Below are 17,267 nucleotides of genomic sequence, written 5' to 3'. Positions count from 1 at the left end.
CTACATATGGAATTTCATGCGACATAAGTAATACGATTGTCCATGACTCAGAGAGTCAGGGATTGATACTTCACTTAATTCCATGCAATTCTTACTCAAATTTAAGCAGTAAATCAAACTTAAATTAATGACGACTTTCTAAACAGTTTTTGACAAAATTGTCAGTTTGCCTTCCAGGTCAGCATGACTCTGGCTTGATATCAGATTAAGTTTCAATCCGGAACCATGTCAGAGTCACGCCGACCTGATGTCGGATTTTGTATCAAATAACCGTCTTAAGTTACTCAGAGTGACGTGAATCAGCATGAAATGTACACAAAAATCTGACAATTTTTCTCTCAATTTTCACTCTCAAAAATCGGTCAGAATTTTCTCAATTTTCTCAAATTTTCCTTTCTAAATTTATATCATGTTTTGTGTGTAGCAAGAATGAGGAACCAACAAAAAATTTTTCTAACATCAACATGAAAATTGATTGTTGATTTGTGCCTATAGTGACGCCAACAACAACAAAGCACATGATTGACATTTTATGTCGCTGCTCATTTTGTGCTTCTTGATGATTTTCACGATATTTTTTTATGAAATAATATAAAATGAATGAGGATATTAAGAATGTCTGTCGCATGCCAATTTTAATTCGAATTAACAGTTTCGTGTCACTTTTGAATTAAGGCTTTAAAGGCTAATAAATTTGGTATTTTATTATGAATTTTTTGAAGGAATTGGGAATGTATTCAGATATTTTTAGATTTTTGGAATTTTTTGACTGAAAAGTTGGGCTTGATATTGAGTTTTTCGGTATATTGAGAGTCATACAGGTACAGGGGTGGAGTTAGGGGACAGAGACAGGGTCTGATTGTTGATTTTGGATGATTTATTGTTGATTATAGCGCATTTTTTGGAGCATTTGGTGACTAGTGACTCAATTTGAGTAGATTACGGTTATCTGGACTTGACTCAAGTAGATTGAAGCATTCTGGACTTGACTCAAGTAGATTGAAGCTTTCTGGACTTGACTCAAGTAGATTGAAGCTCTCTGGACTTGACTCAAGTAGATTGAAGCTTCTCTGGACTTGACTCAAGTAGATTGAAGCTCTCTGGACTTGACTCAAGTAGATTGAGGCTTTCTGGACTTGACTCAAGTAGATTAATGCTCTCCGGACTTGATTCAAGTAGATTGAGACTCTCTGGACTTGATGCAAGTAGATTGAAGCTGTCTGGACTTGACTCAAGTAGATTGAGGCTCTGTGGACTTGACTCAAGTAGATTGAGGCTCTCTGGACTTAAAGATTGCAGAATAAAGGGTCAAACCACCCTAAATACGCCCATGTTCCCAACGATTTCTCAAAATACCCCAAAAACACATCGAAAACAGCTCTTAACCTTCAAATTCATTCCTCAACAAACTCATCATCTTCCAATTAACCCCAATTAATCTCCCTTTTGACAGTTCCTTTACCTCTTTCATTTACACATAATCCAAAAATTTAATTAATTATTCATTAATCTAACATAAAATAAAATAAAAATTAAAAAAAGTCACAGAAACCTCAAAAAAATAAATTTCATCAAAAGGAAAACTTAGCGACGATGCTGAATATTCTCCACAGAATCCTAAAAAGTCGTCGTCGACGAAGATTAAAAAATGAGAAAAAAATCAACGACTTTTTGTGCTTGTTTTGACATATTTGATGTCATAACAAAAAATTTATCATTCTTCTTGCTGCAAAAAAACGTTAATTAACTGCTGAATGGCAATGAATATCTTAAGCCTCGTGTGCAATGTGTCAGCTGTGTGGCCTACGAAGAGTATGTGACGTCATTGATTGTCGTGTTGCAGCCAAAAAATAGATAAATTTAAAACATTCCACAGCAATTACTAATTTGTTGACAGATTTTAAGGCATTAGAGCATTCAAATGATGATGATGATGATTTTCTTTTGAGAATTTTCCTCATTTTCTTTTGTGAAAAATGTTTTAAATTTCATTGTCTTGAGTTTTATACTCAAAATTGTGAATTTGAGGCATTTACGCAAATTGGTGGCAAGTTCAGTTCGAACTGAACTTATCCAATATTTTGATTAGTTTGAACTGAACTTATCCAATAATTTGCTCAGTTTGAACTGAACTTATCCAATATTTTGCCCAGTTTGAACTGAACTTATCCAATCTTTTGCTCAGTTTTGCTCAGTTTGAACTGAACTTATCCAATATGTTGCTCAATTTGAACTGAACTTATCCAAAGATTTGCTCAGTTTTGCTCAGTTTGAACTGAACTTATCCAATCTTTTGCTCAGTTTGAACTGAACTTGTCCAATGTTTTTGCTCAATTTTCTTAATGTGAATTACCATATGGACAAAATTAATCATAAACACAAGCAGCAATTCAAGTGAGAATGATGAGAAAAACCACACAAATTTATTTTAATCTACAAAATTTTCTCTTTTTTCATTTTCCACGTTTGTTTAAAAAAAGAAGATAAAAAAGACGTCTTTTTGAGCATCATCGATGATTCACTGACTCAAAAAATGTTCCTCTCTCATAACAAGACAAACAGCAAGACAAGATGTATGTGAGACTCAATGTAATGCCACTAAATACCAACTGGCAATTCTTTTTTTAGACACGAATCCCGTACATCGACGAGCGGAACTGAGTGAAAAACATAGGAAAAAAGAATTTTCTTTTTCTATCCAATTTAGTAAAATTTTCTTTCATTTTTTTATTATTATTGTGGGATTGTTTATCATTTTACAATGGGGCAATAAAAACAAGAGATTTATAAAAAACGATTTTTGGTGAATTTAAACATTTCAAACAAATTTGTGAATGAGTTTTTTGAGGAAATGACTATTGTGGAGAATTTTAGGAAGTATTTTGGGGATTATGGCGCATTAAGATAAGCTAAGTTCAAACAGAGCAAAACTGAGCAAAATGTTGGTTAAGTTCGGTACAAACTGAGCCAAACTGAGCAAAACTGAGCAAAATATTGGATATGTTCAGTTCAAACTGAGCAAAACTGAGCAAAAGATTGGATAAGTTCAGTTCAAACTGAGCAAAAGATTGGATAAGTTCAGTTCAAACTGAGCAAAAGATTGGATAAGTTCAGTACAAACTGAGCAAAATATTGGATAAGTTCAGTTCAAACTGAGCAACAAACTGGATAAGTTCAGTTCCAGTTCCTTTTCAACTTCCGAAATCGCATTCATAATTCACATTCCATATTTACAAACATTCATAAACATTCTCAAAAAGCAGCGAAAATGAACTGATTTGATGTCAACATTGTATGAGATGATACATTTTACATCAACATGTGCATACCTTCCTGACAATTTTCAACAAGTTTGCCAGAATTTTTTTTTCACGCTCTCGATGATATTTGAGTCAACAAAAGAGCAAAATTCATTCACATTTTTTGTTCAGCATAACGATATGTGTTGTTAACTGCTGTTTGTATAATGCTGAAAAATGTGTTCCTTTGAAATGTTAAAATCATTGACATTAGAATGTGTTTTGACTTAATGCGATGACCTTTTTTGGGATGATGGAATGGAACTTTGGTTATAGAACAGGATAGTTATTGGTAGATTGCTGCGTAGTTGTGTTGACAAATCGGTCAAATTAGGGTTTCTTGACGCTTGATTGTCGAGACTGAAGATCGAGTGAAACTAAAGACCGAGCGAGACTAAAGATCGAGCGAGATTAAAGACCGAGCGAGACTGAAGACCGAGCGAGATCGAAAGTCGAAGAACAAAAACCGAGAATCGAGTCAAAATAACGCTGAATTTTCCCAATTGACATACTTCAAAGTTCATTGCTTCCTTTTCGCACATACCATAAAAAAAAGCATTTAATTTCCAGAATTTTTCACAACTCGTAAATAACACATCACTTATTTACACAGTGGGGACTCGTAAAAAAATATATAAAGTCATCTGCTTAACTCAAACAAGCTTAAATTTTGTTTATAAATCTTTTTTTTTTCATGTTTATTTTTTATAAACTCAAAATTTTCTTAATTCCTTCCCATCCCATCCGAGACTGCCTCAATAAATTTCAAATTGCGTTTGCACTTTTTTTTTTGGCGCCATTTTTCACTTCTTATTTCTGACAATTAATTGTAATCAATGAATATTTATAATAATAAAGGAATTAAAGTGTGAAGGCGAACGAGACATATTAACATCATTTTTCAGTCAACGCACAGCGGTCATCATCATTATCGTAGAGCGCCTACGACTTTTTTTTTTGGCTATTTTCTTCGTTGTTTTGTGATGTTTTCTTGATCTTTGAGTAGCAAGTCTCATATTTTTATGATTAGAGAACAGTAGGGGGAGTCATTATTGACGTTTTGGTATCGATACCGCATACGGCATGCTGTTCTATGGATTTTAGAGTACTTCGGGATACTGTTTGGTCAATGTTGCACTGGCGTCACACCTGACCCTCTGGATATATTGTAAAAATCATAAAAATTCACTACTAAATTGTACTAATTGCTGGGTTTATTGTATTGCACTTGAAATTGATACTCAAGTGCACATGACATGCGATTGTATACATCTTAGAGTACTTTAGGTTACTGTTTGTTCAACACTGCACCAGTATGTGGCCCGACCCTTCGGATATATTGTCAGAATCATGACAACTCATTACTAAATTGCACTAAATGTTACTTTTACGGTGTCTAACTTGTAATTGATACTCAAGTACACTCAGCAAGGGGATATATGCATTTCAGAGTGTCACGACACACAGTTTTGGCAACTCTGGGCTGGTGCGTCATCTGACCCTCCGGATATATTGGGTTATATTGTCAGAAAAACAGTCAACACAGTCAATTTGAAGTTTTGCTATCGAAATCACACACGACATGCAATTTAGTGCATTTCTAGAACATTTCAGGGAACCGCGGCACACTGTTTGGACAACACTGTATTGGGGTGACACCTGACCCTTCGGATATAATGCAAAAATCATAATAATATCCTACGAAATTGCTCTAAATTTGGGATTTACTGTGTCACATTCAAAAATGACACTCAAGGACACACAGCATGGGATTCTATGAATCTCAGAGTGTCGCAACACACAGTTTGGGTAACTCTGGACTGGTTTGTCACTTGACCCTTCGGATATATTTGGTTTATGAGGAGAAAAACAGCCGGGCAGACATTTTTAACGTTTTGGTAACGAAACCGCACATGGCATGCGGTTATATGCATCTTATAGTACCGCGACACACAGTTTGGGTAACTCTGGACGAGTGTGACACCCGACCCTTCGGATAAATTCCAAAAATCACGATAAAATGCTACAAAATAGCTCTAAATGTGTCTTTTACTGTGTCACATTCAAATGCTTCACTCAACTAACCATCTAACCTCAATTCCAAACCTCTCACCTCATCCAAAATCTCAATCATCAACTCATTAAACCACACAAAAAATAATTCCCCGATCTAAAAATCCAATTTCATTTCAATTATTCAACATTAAAAAGTGAAAATTTCATTTCAAATTAAATCAAACTGTGAAAAAAGTGCGAATTGAGCATTTTTTTGATCTCTTGATTGAAATGTAAAGGATTTTGATTTAGATTTTAGATGGAATTCATGCTGTCAAACCTATCCGATATCTTGTTATATTGTGGAATTTTTTTTTACGCTTTCGACTCGTCGAAATGAGAATGAAATGTAATAAATTTTATGGTGAATTATTTGGATTTTGAATGGAAATTGATTGAGTTATTGCAGGATTTGTTTGAAGGTATTTGGAGCTGAATGTGGATTGATGTTCATCTGGTTGTGTCTTGTCATGAGGCCTTCTGGTGTCTTGTGTCATTGTGTTTTATGAGTCTTGTGTCTTGTGTCTTGTTGCCTGGGAATTGCAATTGTGTCTTGTGTCTCGTGTCTGTGTCTGTGTCTTTGTCTGTGTCTCGTCCTGTGTATCGTGTGTCTCCTATGTTTCTTGTTACTTGTGTCTTGTGTCATTGTTTTTCTGTGTCTTGTGTCTTGTGTCGAGTGACGTTGTCTTTTGTCATGTGTTTTATGGTCTTGTGTCTGACTATTGTGTGTCTTTTGTGTGTCTTTTGTGTGTCTTTTGAGTGTCTCTTGCGTGTCTCTTGTGTGTCTCTTGTGTGTCTCTTGAGTGTCTCTTGCGTGTCTCTTGTGTGTCTCTTGTGTGTCTCTTGAGTGTCTCTTGTGTCTCTTGTGTGTCTCTTGTGTGTCTCTTGTGTGTCTCTTGTGTGTCTCTTGTGTGTCTCTTGTGTGTCTCTTGTGTGTCTCTTGTGTGTCTCTTGTGTGTCTCTTGTGTGTCTCTTGTGTGTCTCTTGTGTGTCTCTTGTGTGTCTTGTGTTTTTTGTGTGTCTCAAAATGTGTCTTGTGTGTATTATGTGTCTTGTGTGTTTTTCTTGTGTCTCTTGTCTCTGAATCTTGTGTCTTAGTCGCACATCCCTTGAAAAGTCAAAAGATACCAAGAACACGAATGCCCATGAGCATCACATCTTCATATTCTCAATTTGCTTTGATATTACACATGGTAAAATTTAGCAAAAACTTTTCATTCTACTTCTTATAACCATGAAAAATATCTCAAGTCTGTGCTGCAATGTAAATATTTTATCACTCTTACTTATAAACTTTCTATGCATAATAAGTGGCTTGCAAGACGTTCACTGCAGTGAAATGAATCAAAAAATTACTCACAGCACTAAGCATGAATATTTTTTCGTAAACAAAACAATTTTTTCATCACATTTATGTATGCAAATTGATGGATGGACAAATGATCATTAAAAATGCAATTAGACGCGGGCGCATTTTTGCGGATTTTTTTTTTTATTTGTATTTCATGAATTTTAGATTTTAATGTGTCCACATAGTTTTGTGATTTACTCTGTTTGTGCTGGCTGGCGATGGCGTATTGTGGGATTGGATTTGAATGTTTTATGAGATGGAATTTTGGATTGTCGGTCAACGGCACAACGGGAAACCCGCGGGAAAAACCCGCGGAATTCCCGCGGGAATCTGCGGGAAAAACCCGCGGGTTTCTGCGGAATTCTGCGGGTTTTTGCAGGATTTTCCCGCGGGTTCCCGCGGGATTTATATTTTTTTAAAAATTTTAAATTTCTTAGTGATTTGTTCCCGCGGGTTTTCCGCGGGTTTCCAGCGGGTTTCCCGCGGGTTTCCAGTGGGTTTCCCGCGGGTTTCCAGCGGGTTTCCCGGAGTATTTTCCCGCGGGTTTTCGCGGTTTTATCTGCGGGTTTTCCCGCGGGTTTTTTTTCACACAATAATGTAAAAAAAAGGTCCCCTCATGCTAAGACTTGAACCCATGACCTTATGTTGCAATAACCTGAACTATAACCATTATGCCACCAAGACATATTTTATCATATTAGTATAATGGCAATTTTTGATATAAATGTATATGAAAAATATTGTTTTGTAAATTTTGTATGAAATTATATACTTCACAAGAATGTATTTTTTCATAAATTTCTATGAAATTATATACTTCACAAGAATGTATTTTTTCGTAAATATATGCATTCTTGTATATAATTTCAAAAAATTAAAATTAAAATTAAAATTTACGAAAAAATACATTCTTGTGAAGTATATAATTTCATACAAAATTTACGAAAAAATACATTCTTGTGAAGTATATAATTTCATACAAAATTTACGAAAAAATACATTCTTGTGAAGTATATAATTTCATACAAAATTTACGAAAAAATACATTCTTGTGAAGTATATAATTTCATACAAAATTTACGAAAAAATACATTCTTGTGAAGTATATAATTTCATAGAAATTTACGAAAAAATACATTCTTGTGAAGTATATAATTTCATACAAAATTTACGAAAAAATACATTCTTGTGAAGTATATAATTTCATACAAAATTTACGAAAAAATACATTCTTGTGAAGTATATAATTTCATACAAAATTTACGAAAAAATACATTCTTGTGAAGTATATAATTTCATAGAAATTTACGAAAAAATACATTCTTGTGAAGTATATAATTTCATACAAAATTTACGAAAAAATACATTCTTGTGAAGTATATAATTTCATACAAAATTTACGAAAAAATACATTCTTGTGAAGTATATAATTTCATACAAAATTTACGAAAAAATACATTCTTGTGAAGTATATAATTTCATAGAAATTTACGAAAAAATACATTCTTGTGAAGTATATAATTTCATACAAAATTTACGAAAAAATACATTCTTGTGAAGTATATAATTTCATACAAAATTCTCAAGAAACAATATTTTTCATATACATTTATATCAAAAATTGCCATTATACTAATATGATAAAATATGTCTTGGTGGCATAATGGTTATAGTTCAGGTTATTGCAACATAAGGTCATGGGTTCAAGTCTTGGAATAAGCGAACTTTTTTTTTATATTATTGTGTGAAAAAAAAACCCGCGGGAAAACCCGCAGATAAAACCGCGGAAACCCGCGGGAAAATACTGCGGGAAACCCACTGGAAACCCGCGGGAAACCTGCTGGAAACCCGCGGAAAACCCGCGGGAACAAATCACTAAGAAATTTAAAATTTTTAAAAAAATATAAATCCCGCGGGAAAATCCTGCAAAAACCCGCAGAATTCCGCAGAACCCCCGGGTTTTTTCCCGCAAATTCCCGCGGGAATCCCGCGGGTTTTTCCCGCGGGTTTCCCGTTGTGCCGTTGACCGACACCCGGAATTTTGGACTGTTGAGTTCTGAATTTGGATATTAGTATTGATTTTTTTGATGCTGAATGTGTTAGGTAGTTTTGGGAATTTAATTGGATTTTTTGTGGTCTGATGAGAATGTTCTGGATCAGTCGCTCAGTCGCTCAGTCGTTCAGTCGCTCGGTCACTCAGTCGCTCGGTCACTCAGTCGCTCGGTCACTCAGTCGCTCGGTCGCTCGGTCACTCAGTCGCTCGGTCACTCAGTCGCTCAGTCATTCAGTCGCTCGGTTTCTCGGTCTTTAGGTAGCTCGACCGCTCGGTCCTTAGGTCGCTCGGTCTCTTTGTCGCTCGATCTGTTGGTCGCTCGATCTGTTGGTCGCTCTATCTGTTGGTCGCTCGACCACTCGATCTCTTGGATGTTCGGTGTTTCAATTTATTATTGACTCGGTCGCTCAACTTGTCAGTGCCTTTCTCAGTCTCTGTCTCGGTACCTTTAACAGTCAACCTAATGCCATATCCACCCCATCAAATCCACTTCAACGACATCATCAACATCCCTTTAATTAAATTTTTAATCCCCCTTCAAATCCACTTTGTGCTTTTTTTTAAAAAATTCCATCAAATTGCACAATATTTTACATAAAGCACATAGCGAGCTTCCGTTCTGTTCATCACCCAAAATCCACTTAGCATCCATATATGAATGACATAATAGGATTACGACAGATGAGGATTTTGAGAAATGAGAACATCTTCTCATTAATATTTAATTAGATATCCTACACTTGAACTCTCCTAATAAGCATGTTATGAATAGCACTTGTGACTAGTCATGATCTTATTCAATAAAGTTACAAGTGAAGCTTTAAGCATGATGAAAAGTTTCATGACAAATTGAAATGATTTATCAAAAGTTATGGAACGAAAGTTCTTTTAAGAGCAGTTTTACATGAATTTACTTGCTGTTTATGGTGATTTATGGAAAGTTTCGTAATGACAAAGATTCTGACAGGCTTAAAAAAAGTTAAAATTTTTGTAAGGAATTTTTTGAGGTTTTTTATGAAATATTGGAAAAGTTTTGAAGAATTTTTGTTCTTAAATTTTGCTGTTTGAATTGCTTCTGAAGATAGGAATCGTATAAAGTCTCGAATCAAGACTGAGACCATCACCGGGCGACCCAGCGACTGAGCAATCAAGCGACTGAGCAACCGAGTGACTGAGCAGCCGAGCAACAAAGCGACTGAGCGACCAAGCAGACCGAGCGACCAAGCAGATCGAGCGACCCAACAGACTGAGCGGCTAAGTTGACCGAGCGACCAAGCAGTCGAGCTTTCGAGCGGTCGAGCTGCCGAGCGGTCGAGCTGCCGAGCGGTCGAGCTGCCGAGCGGTCGAGCAGCCGAGGGATTGAGCGAGCAAGAGACCGAGACTGGGAAGTCTTTGTCTCGGTCTCGAAAATCCTTTCTGTATGTTCTGACTGTCATTAGACATTATGCCAAATTGTCTGCTCAGCAAAAACTCAAACCAAAATTTCTCTCATTTCCTTTCCAACTTCTCAAAACTTCTCTCATCAAGCCTTTTGCAGCATGATACATTTCAACAATCTTAAGCACTCAAAAATTCAATTTTATCTCACACAAAATCCCACCATAACCTCACTTTTCATATCCAATTGTATTCATCCTGTCACTCCAATTAACCTCAATAATGGTCATATCATGCTGCATAATGATACCCAAAACTGGAAAGACGATACACATTCTGTGTATAGAAAATTACCACAAAGCCTTGCCGTGCCTTTAACAGATTTTCATAAAAGAACGTAAAAAGCTGTTGAATAACAAAGCTTTTGTGTCGGTTCCGTTGCGTAAGACATTTTCCTTATTTAATCACACGAATATCTCGTTCCTTTATATCATCAAGCTCATCAAGCTTGCCCGACAATGAAGAAGAATTTCTCATTTTTCATGATTCTCGCTTATCTTATCCTTGTTCCTTCTTTTTTTAGACGCTATTCATTCATTCATCATCTAAAATTCATGACACATTCAGTCTTCTTATTTCCATTGTTTCCGCCTCATTCCAACTATGTTCATGTGTAGAGCCGAGAGTTCTATGCAATTGCTGTGTGTGTGGAAATTAATGCTTTTTCATATGTTTTGAAATGAGATGACGAGATGAGAGAACAAGAGGAAGGCTGAGGTTGATTATAGGGATGATTGGGGATGATGTGATGGATAATAGGCAAGGAGGCATGGTTTTGTGGTACAGGAATATCATTAGGGTACCTAAAAGCTGTATTTAGCGATATCAGGACATACCTTGATAAGGATATACACTTGATATTTGGTTAGTCAGACTACGGCTTCCCCAATTTTCGTGATGTTGCTGACGACCGAGCTATTTGCCGGGATATGTAAATTAAAGGATAGAGTAAAAGCCAATCTAAACCAACTTTTCTGACGGTTGGTAGCCCTACAATCAGGCTAGGGATGGTAGGTCTTACAACCAACCATTTACGAAATCAACATGTACAAAGAAAGCGAAATAAGGTAAATTGGAGCTTAAAGCTGCCTCTTTGCCTGTTAAGGGATGTGGTTGAATAGCGTCAAACTGATTGTTGAGCAGTTAAGTGCCTTGGTGGCCAAATTTGGTATGGCAACCAGAAAGTCGTGAATTCAAATCAAGCCATATCCAAAATTTGTCCTTTTTCGGAAGTTTCGACACTTTGACTGCTTAATGTATGAGATTAAGTGATGATTAGGCTTCTGGGCAATATTAGAGTAAGGAACGGGTCATTTTTGGACATTTAGACACCCCTAAAGCCCTCCTAACTCTGACGTCATTTAATCACAAATCCCATAAAAACAAAACGACGACGATTGTTCTTTTTAACATTCATAATTCTTCCCTCCTTCTGTTCCCTTTTCTTTTTTTTATTCACGATTCATTTATATTTCATGTAATTTCCATGCTCAAAGGAGATATTAAAATACAAAATGCTATGAAAATGTGATGAATTAAAGAATGGGAAATAAAGGAATGAGAAAAATTTGTAGTTTTTTTTTGTGTTTAATTTTCACTGTGATTTGTGAGTCGCGTGCTGGTTTGGAGGGAAATATGTGAGAAGTTTTAGTTTACTTTTGGGTTTTTGTGTGGGTTGAATGGGATTTTAATTGAATTTTTTTTGTATGATTGATGATGGTGGAGGGATTGTGAGGAGAAGGGGAATTTTGAGGGGTATTTTGGGGGATTTTTAGGTATTTTGAGAATTTTGGGTTGGAAAAATTGGAAATAATTGAAAAATTTAGTTCAAAAATTCATCCAATTTGTGATTTTTGCTAGTTTAAGATTGAATGTGATATTTGATCAATTTTTTTAGGGGTTGACACCAAAACCCAACCCTGCTCCTCTAGATATGTCTCTGACAAAGATTATTCAATGCCAGATTTGGAAATTTTTAGAATTTTTGAATGAATTTTGCATATAAAAGTCACATTTAGTAAAGAGTTGGTATAGAACTCAGAGACATAGCTTGGAGCTGGGGTAAGGGTGGGGTTGAGCTTTGTTTGGACTGTTCCGACTTGGCATCATGCCAGATTCTTGCTGGTCAAGTTTTGAATCATTTTCCATCCAAATTTAGAGTATCAGCTGACGTAAATTCCTCAAAAACTTCAATAATATCAAAAAATATGTAGTTTTTGCTTTTAACCTCAAAAAGTAATCAAAAACGCAAATCTTCCCAACAATCCACAAAAAAACACCTTCAATTCCAATTCCGACTCTAAATTCAAAACATCGAAAATTCAGCCAAACTTAAAAAAATTCGCAAACATTTTCGTCGGTTATCAAATATTAACATTGGACGTTAAAGTTCTATATGTGAATGAATATGAGATGATACGGTTTAGCTTTGGGGTTTCTGATACAATTTCATTTTATTGAAATTTCTTATTCATATCCAATTCCTTGCTCCTTTTGTAGTTTTGTGTCGATGCCGCTTTTTAATACGATTTTCTTATTTTAATGTGACTTTTTTTTATGAAAATTTGATTATTTTGAATATGGATTTTGAGGATTTTGTATTGAGTATTGAGAAGGGGTTAAAGGAGTGGTGGGCAACTTTTGTGACGAGGCACACTAGTTTGTCTTCAAAATATTTTGGAAATTTCATGAGCCGTATGTCGTGTGCGGTTTCTGTCTTGAATGTCCACTAAATTTTGACGTGGCTTAAAAAGGTTGCCCAAAACTGGGTTAAAAGTTCATTTATGCGCCAAGTTGTAGGTTTGAATTTTAGGGGTTTTGATCAACCTGAGCAGAAAATCGTAATTACTGAGGCACCGTTAGATCATTGTTTGAATGATAAAACGCCAAGCTGCCATAACAGCATCATTATGGCTGATTTTGACTCATTTTTACGGCTACCCCTTCCAATACGCTTATGCTCATAGGGTTTAGGGGTCAACTACTTCACCCACCTTCCTCTCCTCATTTCCTCCTTTTTTGCTGAGTTTTGCTGCTTTGGTCAGCAACTCTGCCTGAGAACCTCTTGTCGGGCACCATGGCCTAATCCAGATTGTTTCCTCTACAACAACGGATGCTATCCATGAACGGATGCTATCCATGAACGGTTACCCAGACAAAATAGACACAACATCCCACCTCTTAACCCCAATCATATAAATACTAAACCATGCAAAATAGCAAAAACCTCCACCAACAGCCGCCAACAAGAAGAATATCCATAAAAAAAAACTCCAAACTCAACATTAACAAATGAAAAAAAATTTTCATCCTTCCTGCTTTTCTCGCTGACTATTTCAGTTCCTATGCTTATCGCTTGTTATGCTATTTTTACATCTTTATGTTAATAAAAGTAAAATACAAAGCACAAAAAATAAGCAACAACTTTGTATTTTGCACTTAATTTCCCAAGTTGATGATGAAAATTGTAAAAATGAAAATTGTGCAGTCAAATGGAAAATTGAAATGGGAAATGTGCAAAATGGTGGATATTTTTTGTGTGTAGATGGAAAATTAAGGAAGCTTGTTGAATATTAAAAAAAAATAAGAAATGGGATTTTTTGGGGGGACTAAAGGGGGGATGTAAAGCAATAAATATAGAGTGTTGAGGCTATTGAGGCTGTTGAGGCTGTTGAGCTGATTTATAGGTGAAAATTGGGTGATTTTCAAGGTTAATGTTGGGTCAGAAGGGCTATTAAGGTGGATAGATCATCTCCGGCGTCAGGATAACCAGTAATTGAAGTCACATCATATGCTATAGACCTTAAAACTGCAATTTACTTAAGAATTGAGCTTCATAACTAGATTGAGTCCATGGGTCAAGTTATTCGGTGTATTGAGGCACACCAAGGTATGTCGTGGCACAAAACAGGTTGCTCACCACTGTCATATGGTACCTACACTTAGTAGGGGTTGTGTAGCTTTATATTGAGCATCCGACCCCCAGGATTTTAGGTCATGTAACACAATTTAAGCTAATTTTGTCAATTCACTGTGAAAAACAATCAAATTGACGTCAATCCTTACAGAATCACAGATGTTAAGCTTCAATCCTCAAAATTTAATTCGAAAATTTTTCAAAAATTCATGAAAAATTAAAAAATTCACAAAAAATTCACAAAAATTCTCAAAAAATCCACCCAAACACTAAAATTTTCAATTTTTTTTCCATTTAATTCCAGCCCGAGAAGCTAAATGTCTACAAAAATGACAGTGATATTAGTTGGGACTACACACTGGGTAAGTTCTGTAAGCTAAACCTTTTTCATATCTTTTTTAACACAATTTACACAATATTTTACTTGCTTTTTTTTGAAAGCTTAATTAACATTTTTCCAAATGAAATGTTTTAGAAATTTAGAACAGAATTTTTTTTGTTAGATTTTTTTAGAAATAATTTTAAGTTTTAATACAAATTTATAATGATTAATTAAGATTTATTAAGAATTAAGAAGAAAGAAGTCAAGTTGACTTGAGTGATCAACTTGTAGTGATTTAAAATTTTAACTTGAATAGTCAAGTTGACTTGAGTTGATAAGATGAAGTAAGTCGACAAGTTGACTTGAAATTGGCAAGTTGACTTGAACTTGGCAAGTTGACTTGAAGTTGGCAAGTTGACTTGAATCATCAAGTTGACTTGAAACTTGCAAGTTGACTTGAATCATCAATTTGATTTGAATCATCAAGTTGACTTGAAGTTGGCAAGTTGACTTGAAGTTGGCAAGTTGATTTGAAGTTGGCAAGTTGACTTGATTCTACTCAATTTAATTACAAAATTCACAGTCTCAACTACTCAGGACCACCCAGTTCATACTCTTACCATCTCCACATCCAACTGTCCTGACTAAAACTGTATCAATTTCACCATAAACATCGTCTAATTCTCAGATAAATTCAATCCATTATGCAATAATATAAAAAATGAGATAAATTTCAGTAAGAATAAAAAAAAAAGAAATCTGAGCATTAAAACAAAATTAGGTGGCACTGGTTTCATTAGGAGATCTTTGGGTGTTACCTGTAGTTCGACAACCTATCGGGATCCAACTTAGGTGTCCCAAGCTTGTCATGGGGCTAGTTTAAGGGTTCGAAATGTAGATTTGGGGTCAGCAACTACAGATGGTACCCGTGAGCTTACTAATTGAGTCTATGATTTCAAATTGGGGTTGTGGGGTCTGACGTCCTCCAAAATATGCTCCTGACTCAACCAAACACCGTGTGCTGCTCGGGTAAATTGTGCTTTATATTGATTTAAAGTAAATATTCACTTTCATCTTTGTAAATGCGCAATGTAATCCGAAAAAAGCTTTTGTGCATGCACTTAAACTGCAAACATCGTCTTGAACCAAGGAGGGGTATTCAAAAGGAGAGGAGGGGATGAGGGGTTGAGGTATGGAGTCAAACCTCATCTCCTTCCATTTTTGGACCGAATTCTTTAATTTGCTTGGGTATTTTGAGGAAAATTCGAGCATCCGCTCCTTCTACTCGAAATAATGTCTGAACATGCCCCAGTGCACATGGCGCCCTGATCTTAAAGCAGCATAGCCTCATCTCTGAACTTCCACGTGTCTTACTTCTCTCACTTTACCCCAAAAATTCCATCAATCTCTTTTCTTTTCTGTATCATTTTTTTCTTTAAATTTTCATTCATTTTTCTCCAGTTTTTCCGACCAAATTTCCTTCTTTTTTTTTCAATTCTTTCAATCTTTCCTTTCTACTGACATTCACATACATCCATCGTGTCAGATATTCTTTTTACTTTACTTTTTCCATTCATTCATTTTTTTCTCTCATATCATCGTTAAACACTTTTTCTTTCATTTACTGCCTTTTACAATTCATTGTGATGTCTATTATTGTCTAAGAATGACTTTTAAAAAATGTAAGTAAGTTGGGGATGTTGAGGTTGGTGAAGTTTGATTTAGGGCGACTTTTTTTGGGAGTTTTGCATGGTTTTTTGATGCCATGGTGTCATGGTTGTGTTGTGGCATGATCATATGGTGACATGGTTGCATTGTGATATGATCACATGGTAATATGGCTTCATTATGACATGGTGTCATAGTGAAAGGATGTTAAAATGACACGGTGTTATGGTGACATGTTGATATGGTGTTATGGTGACATTGTGTCCTGATGTCGTTGTGACATTGTGACATGATGTCTTGGAGTTATAATGACATTTTGTCATGGTGATATAGTACCACAATGACATAGTGTCATGGTGACATGGTGTCATGGTGTCATGATGGTCACAAATCTCTCAAAACGTCACCAGACAAACCGCCCCAATCCACAACTCCATCTCACCATCATTTCACAAACAATGTGTCCTACTTTAAAAAGAACACACGAGAGTGATGGAAGTGAGATGGAATCGCAATAATGGGAAAAGAAAGGCAACAAAAGAATGGCAAGGAAAAGTAAAATGAAAAAATTCTCTTTTTTTGTCATTTATTGAATTTTTTTTTGTTTCAATTGAAGGAAGGAAGTTAAAGTTTTGCAGCATCAAAAGCTCTTAAAATCTGATAAAATTGATTAAATTACCGTAGAGTATGTGCTGTGCTAGGACAAAACTAAAAGATGTTATTGTACTTGATACTTTGTTTTCGGTGCAACAGATTGTGCCTGTTTGTAGACTTTAAAGGATGTTGCTTGACTGTTTGATATTGGTAGATTTAATGAGAGATGGATGCGAAGTTTGTTGTAAGGAACAACTTTGGTATAAAGGTCTAAGGATGTCCAAGAGCTTCTCAGGATGTCCAACAGCGTCTAAGGATGTCCAAGAGCGTCTAAGAACGTCCATGAGCGTCTAAGGATGTCCAAGAGTGTCCAAGGATGTCCAAAAGCGTCCATGGATGTCCAAGAGCGTCCAAGGATGTCCAAGAGCATCTAAAGATGTTCATGAGCGTCTAAGGATGTCCAAGAGTGTCCAAGGATGTCTATGAGCGTCCAAGGATATCTAAGAGCTTCTCAGGATGTCCAACAGCATCCAAGGATGTCCAAGAGCGTCTAAGGATGTCCAAGAGCTTCT

At 35.7% G+C, this 17,267-nt stretch overlaps 1 protein-coding gene across 4 annotated transcripts in view; it reads left to right on the top strand.

The window, feature by feature from the left end:
* LOC139090512 (heterogeneous nuclear ribonucleoprotein L-like) overlaps nt 1-17,267 on the top strand; it is a 155,396-nt gene that overhangs the window by 61,756 nt on the left and 76,373 nt on the right. For 2 of the 4 annotated variants that reach the window (XM_070640257.1, XM_070640247.1), the window contains exon 4: nt 14,416-14,473. In XM_070640257.1, coding sequence (XP_070496358.1) covers nt 14,416-14,473 — 58 coding nt within the window. Of the gene's footprint in view, nt 1-14,415; nt 14,483-17,267 lie in introns of all 4 variants that reach the window. The other 2 variants (XM_070640241.1, XM_070640234.1) reach the window with 1 other exon arrangement.

This window comes from Chironomus tepperi, unplaced genomic scaffold (genome assembly GCF_022539635.2).
Source record: "Chironomus tepperi strain 1889 unplaced genomic scaffold, CSIRO-AGI_Ctep_v1 contig_13, whole genome shotgun sequence".
In the NCBI taxonomy this organism is placed as follows: domain Eukaryota; kingdom Metazoa; phylum Arthropoda; class Insecta; order Diptera; family Chironomidae; genus Chironomus; species Chironomus tepperi.
The sequence above is the reverse complement of the archived record's forward strand: the minus strand, read 5'-3'. Positions and strand labels throughout refer to the sequence as shown.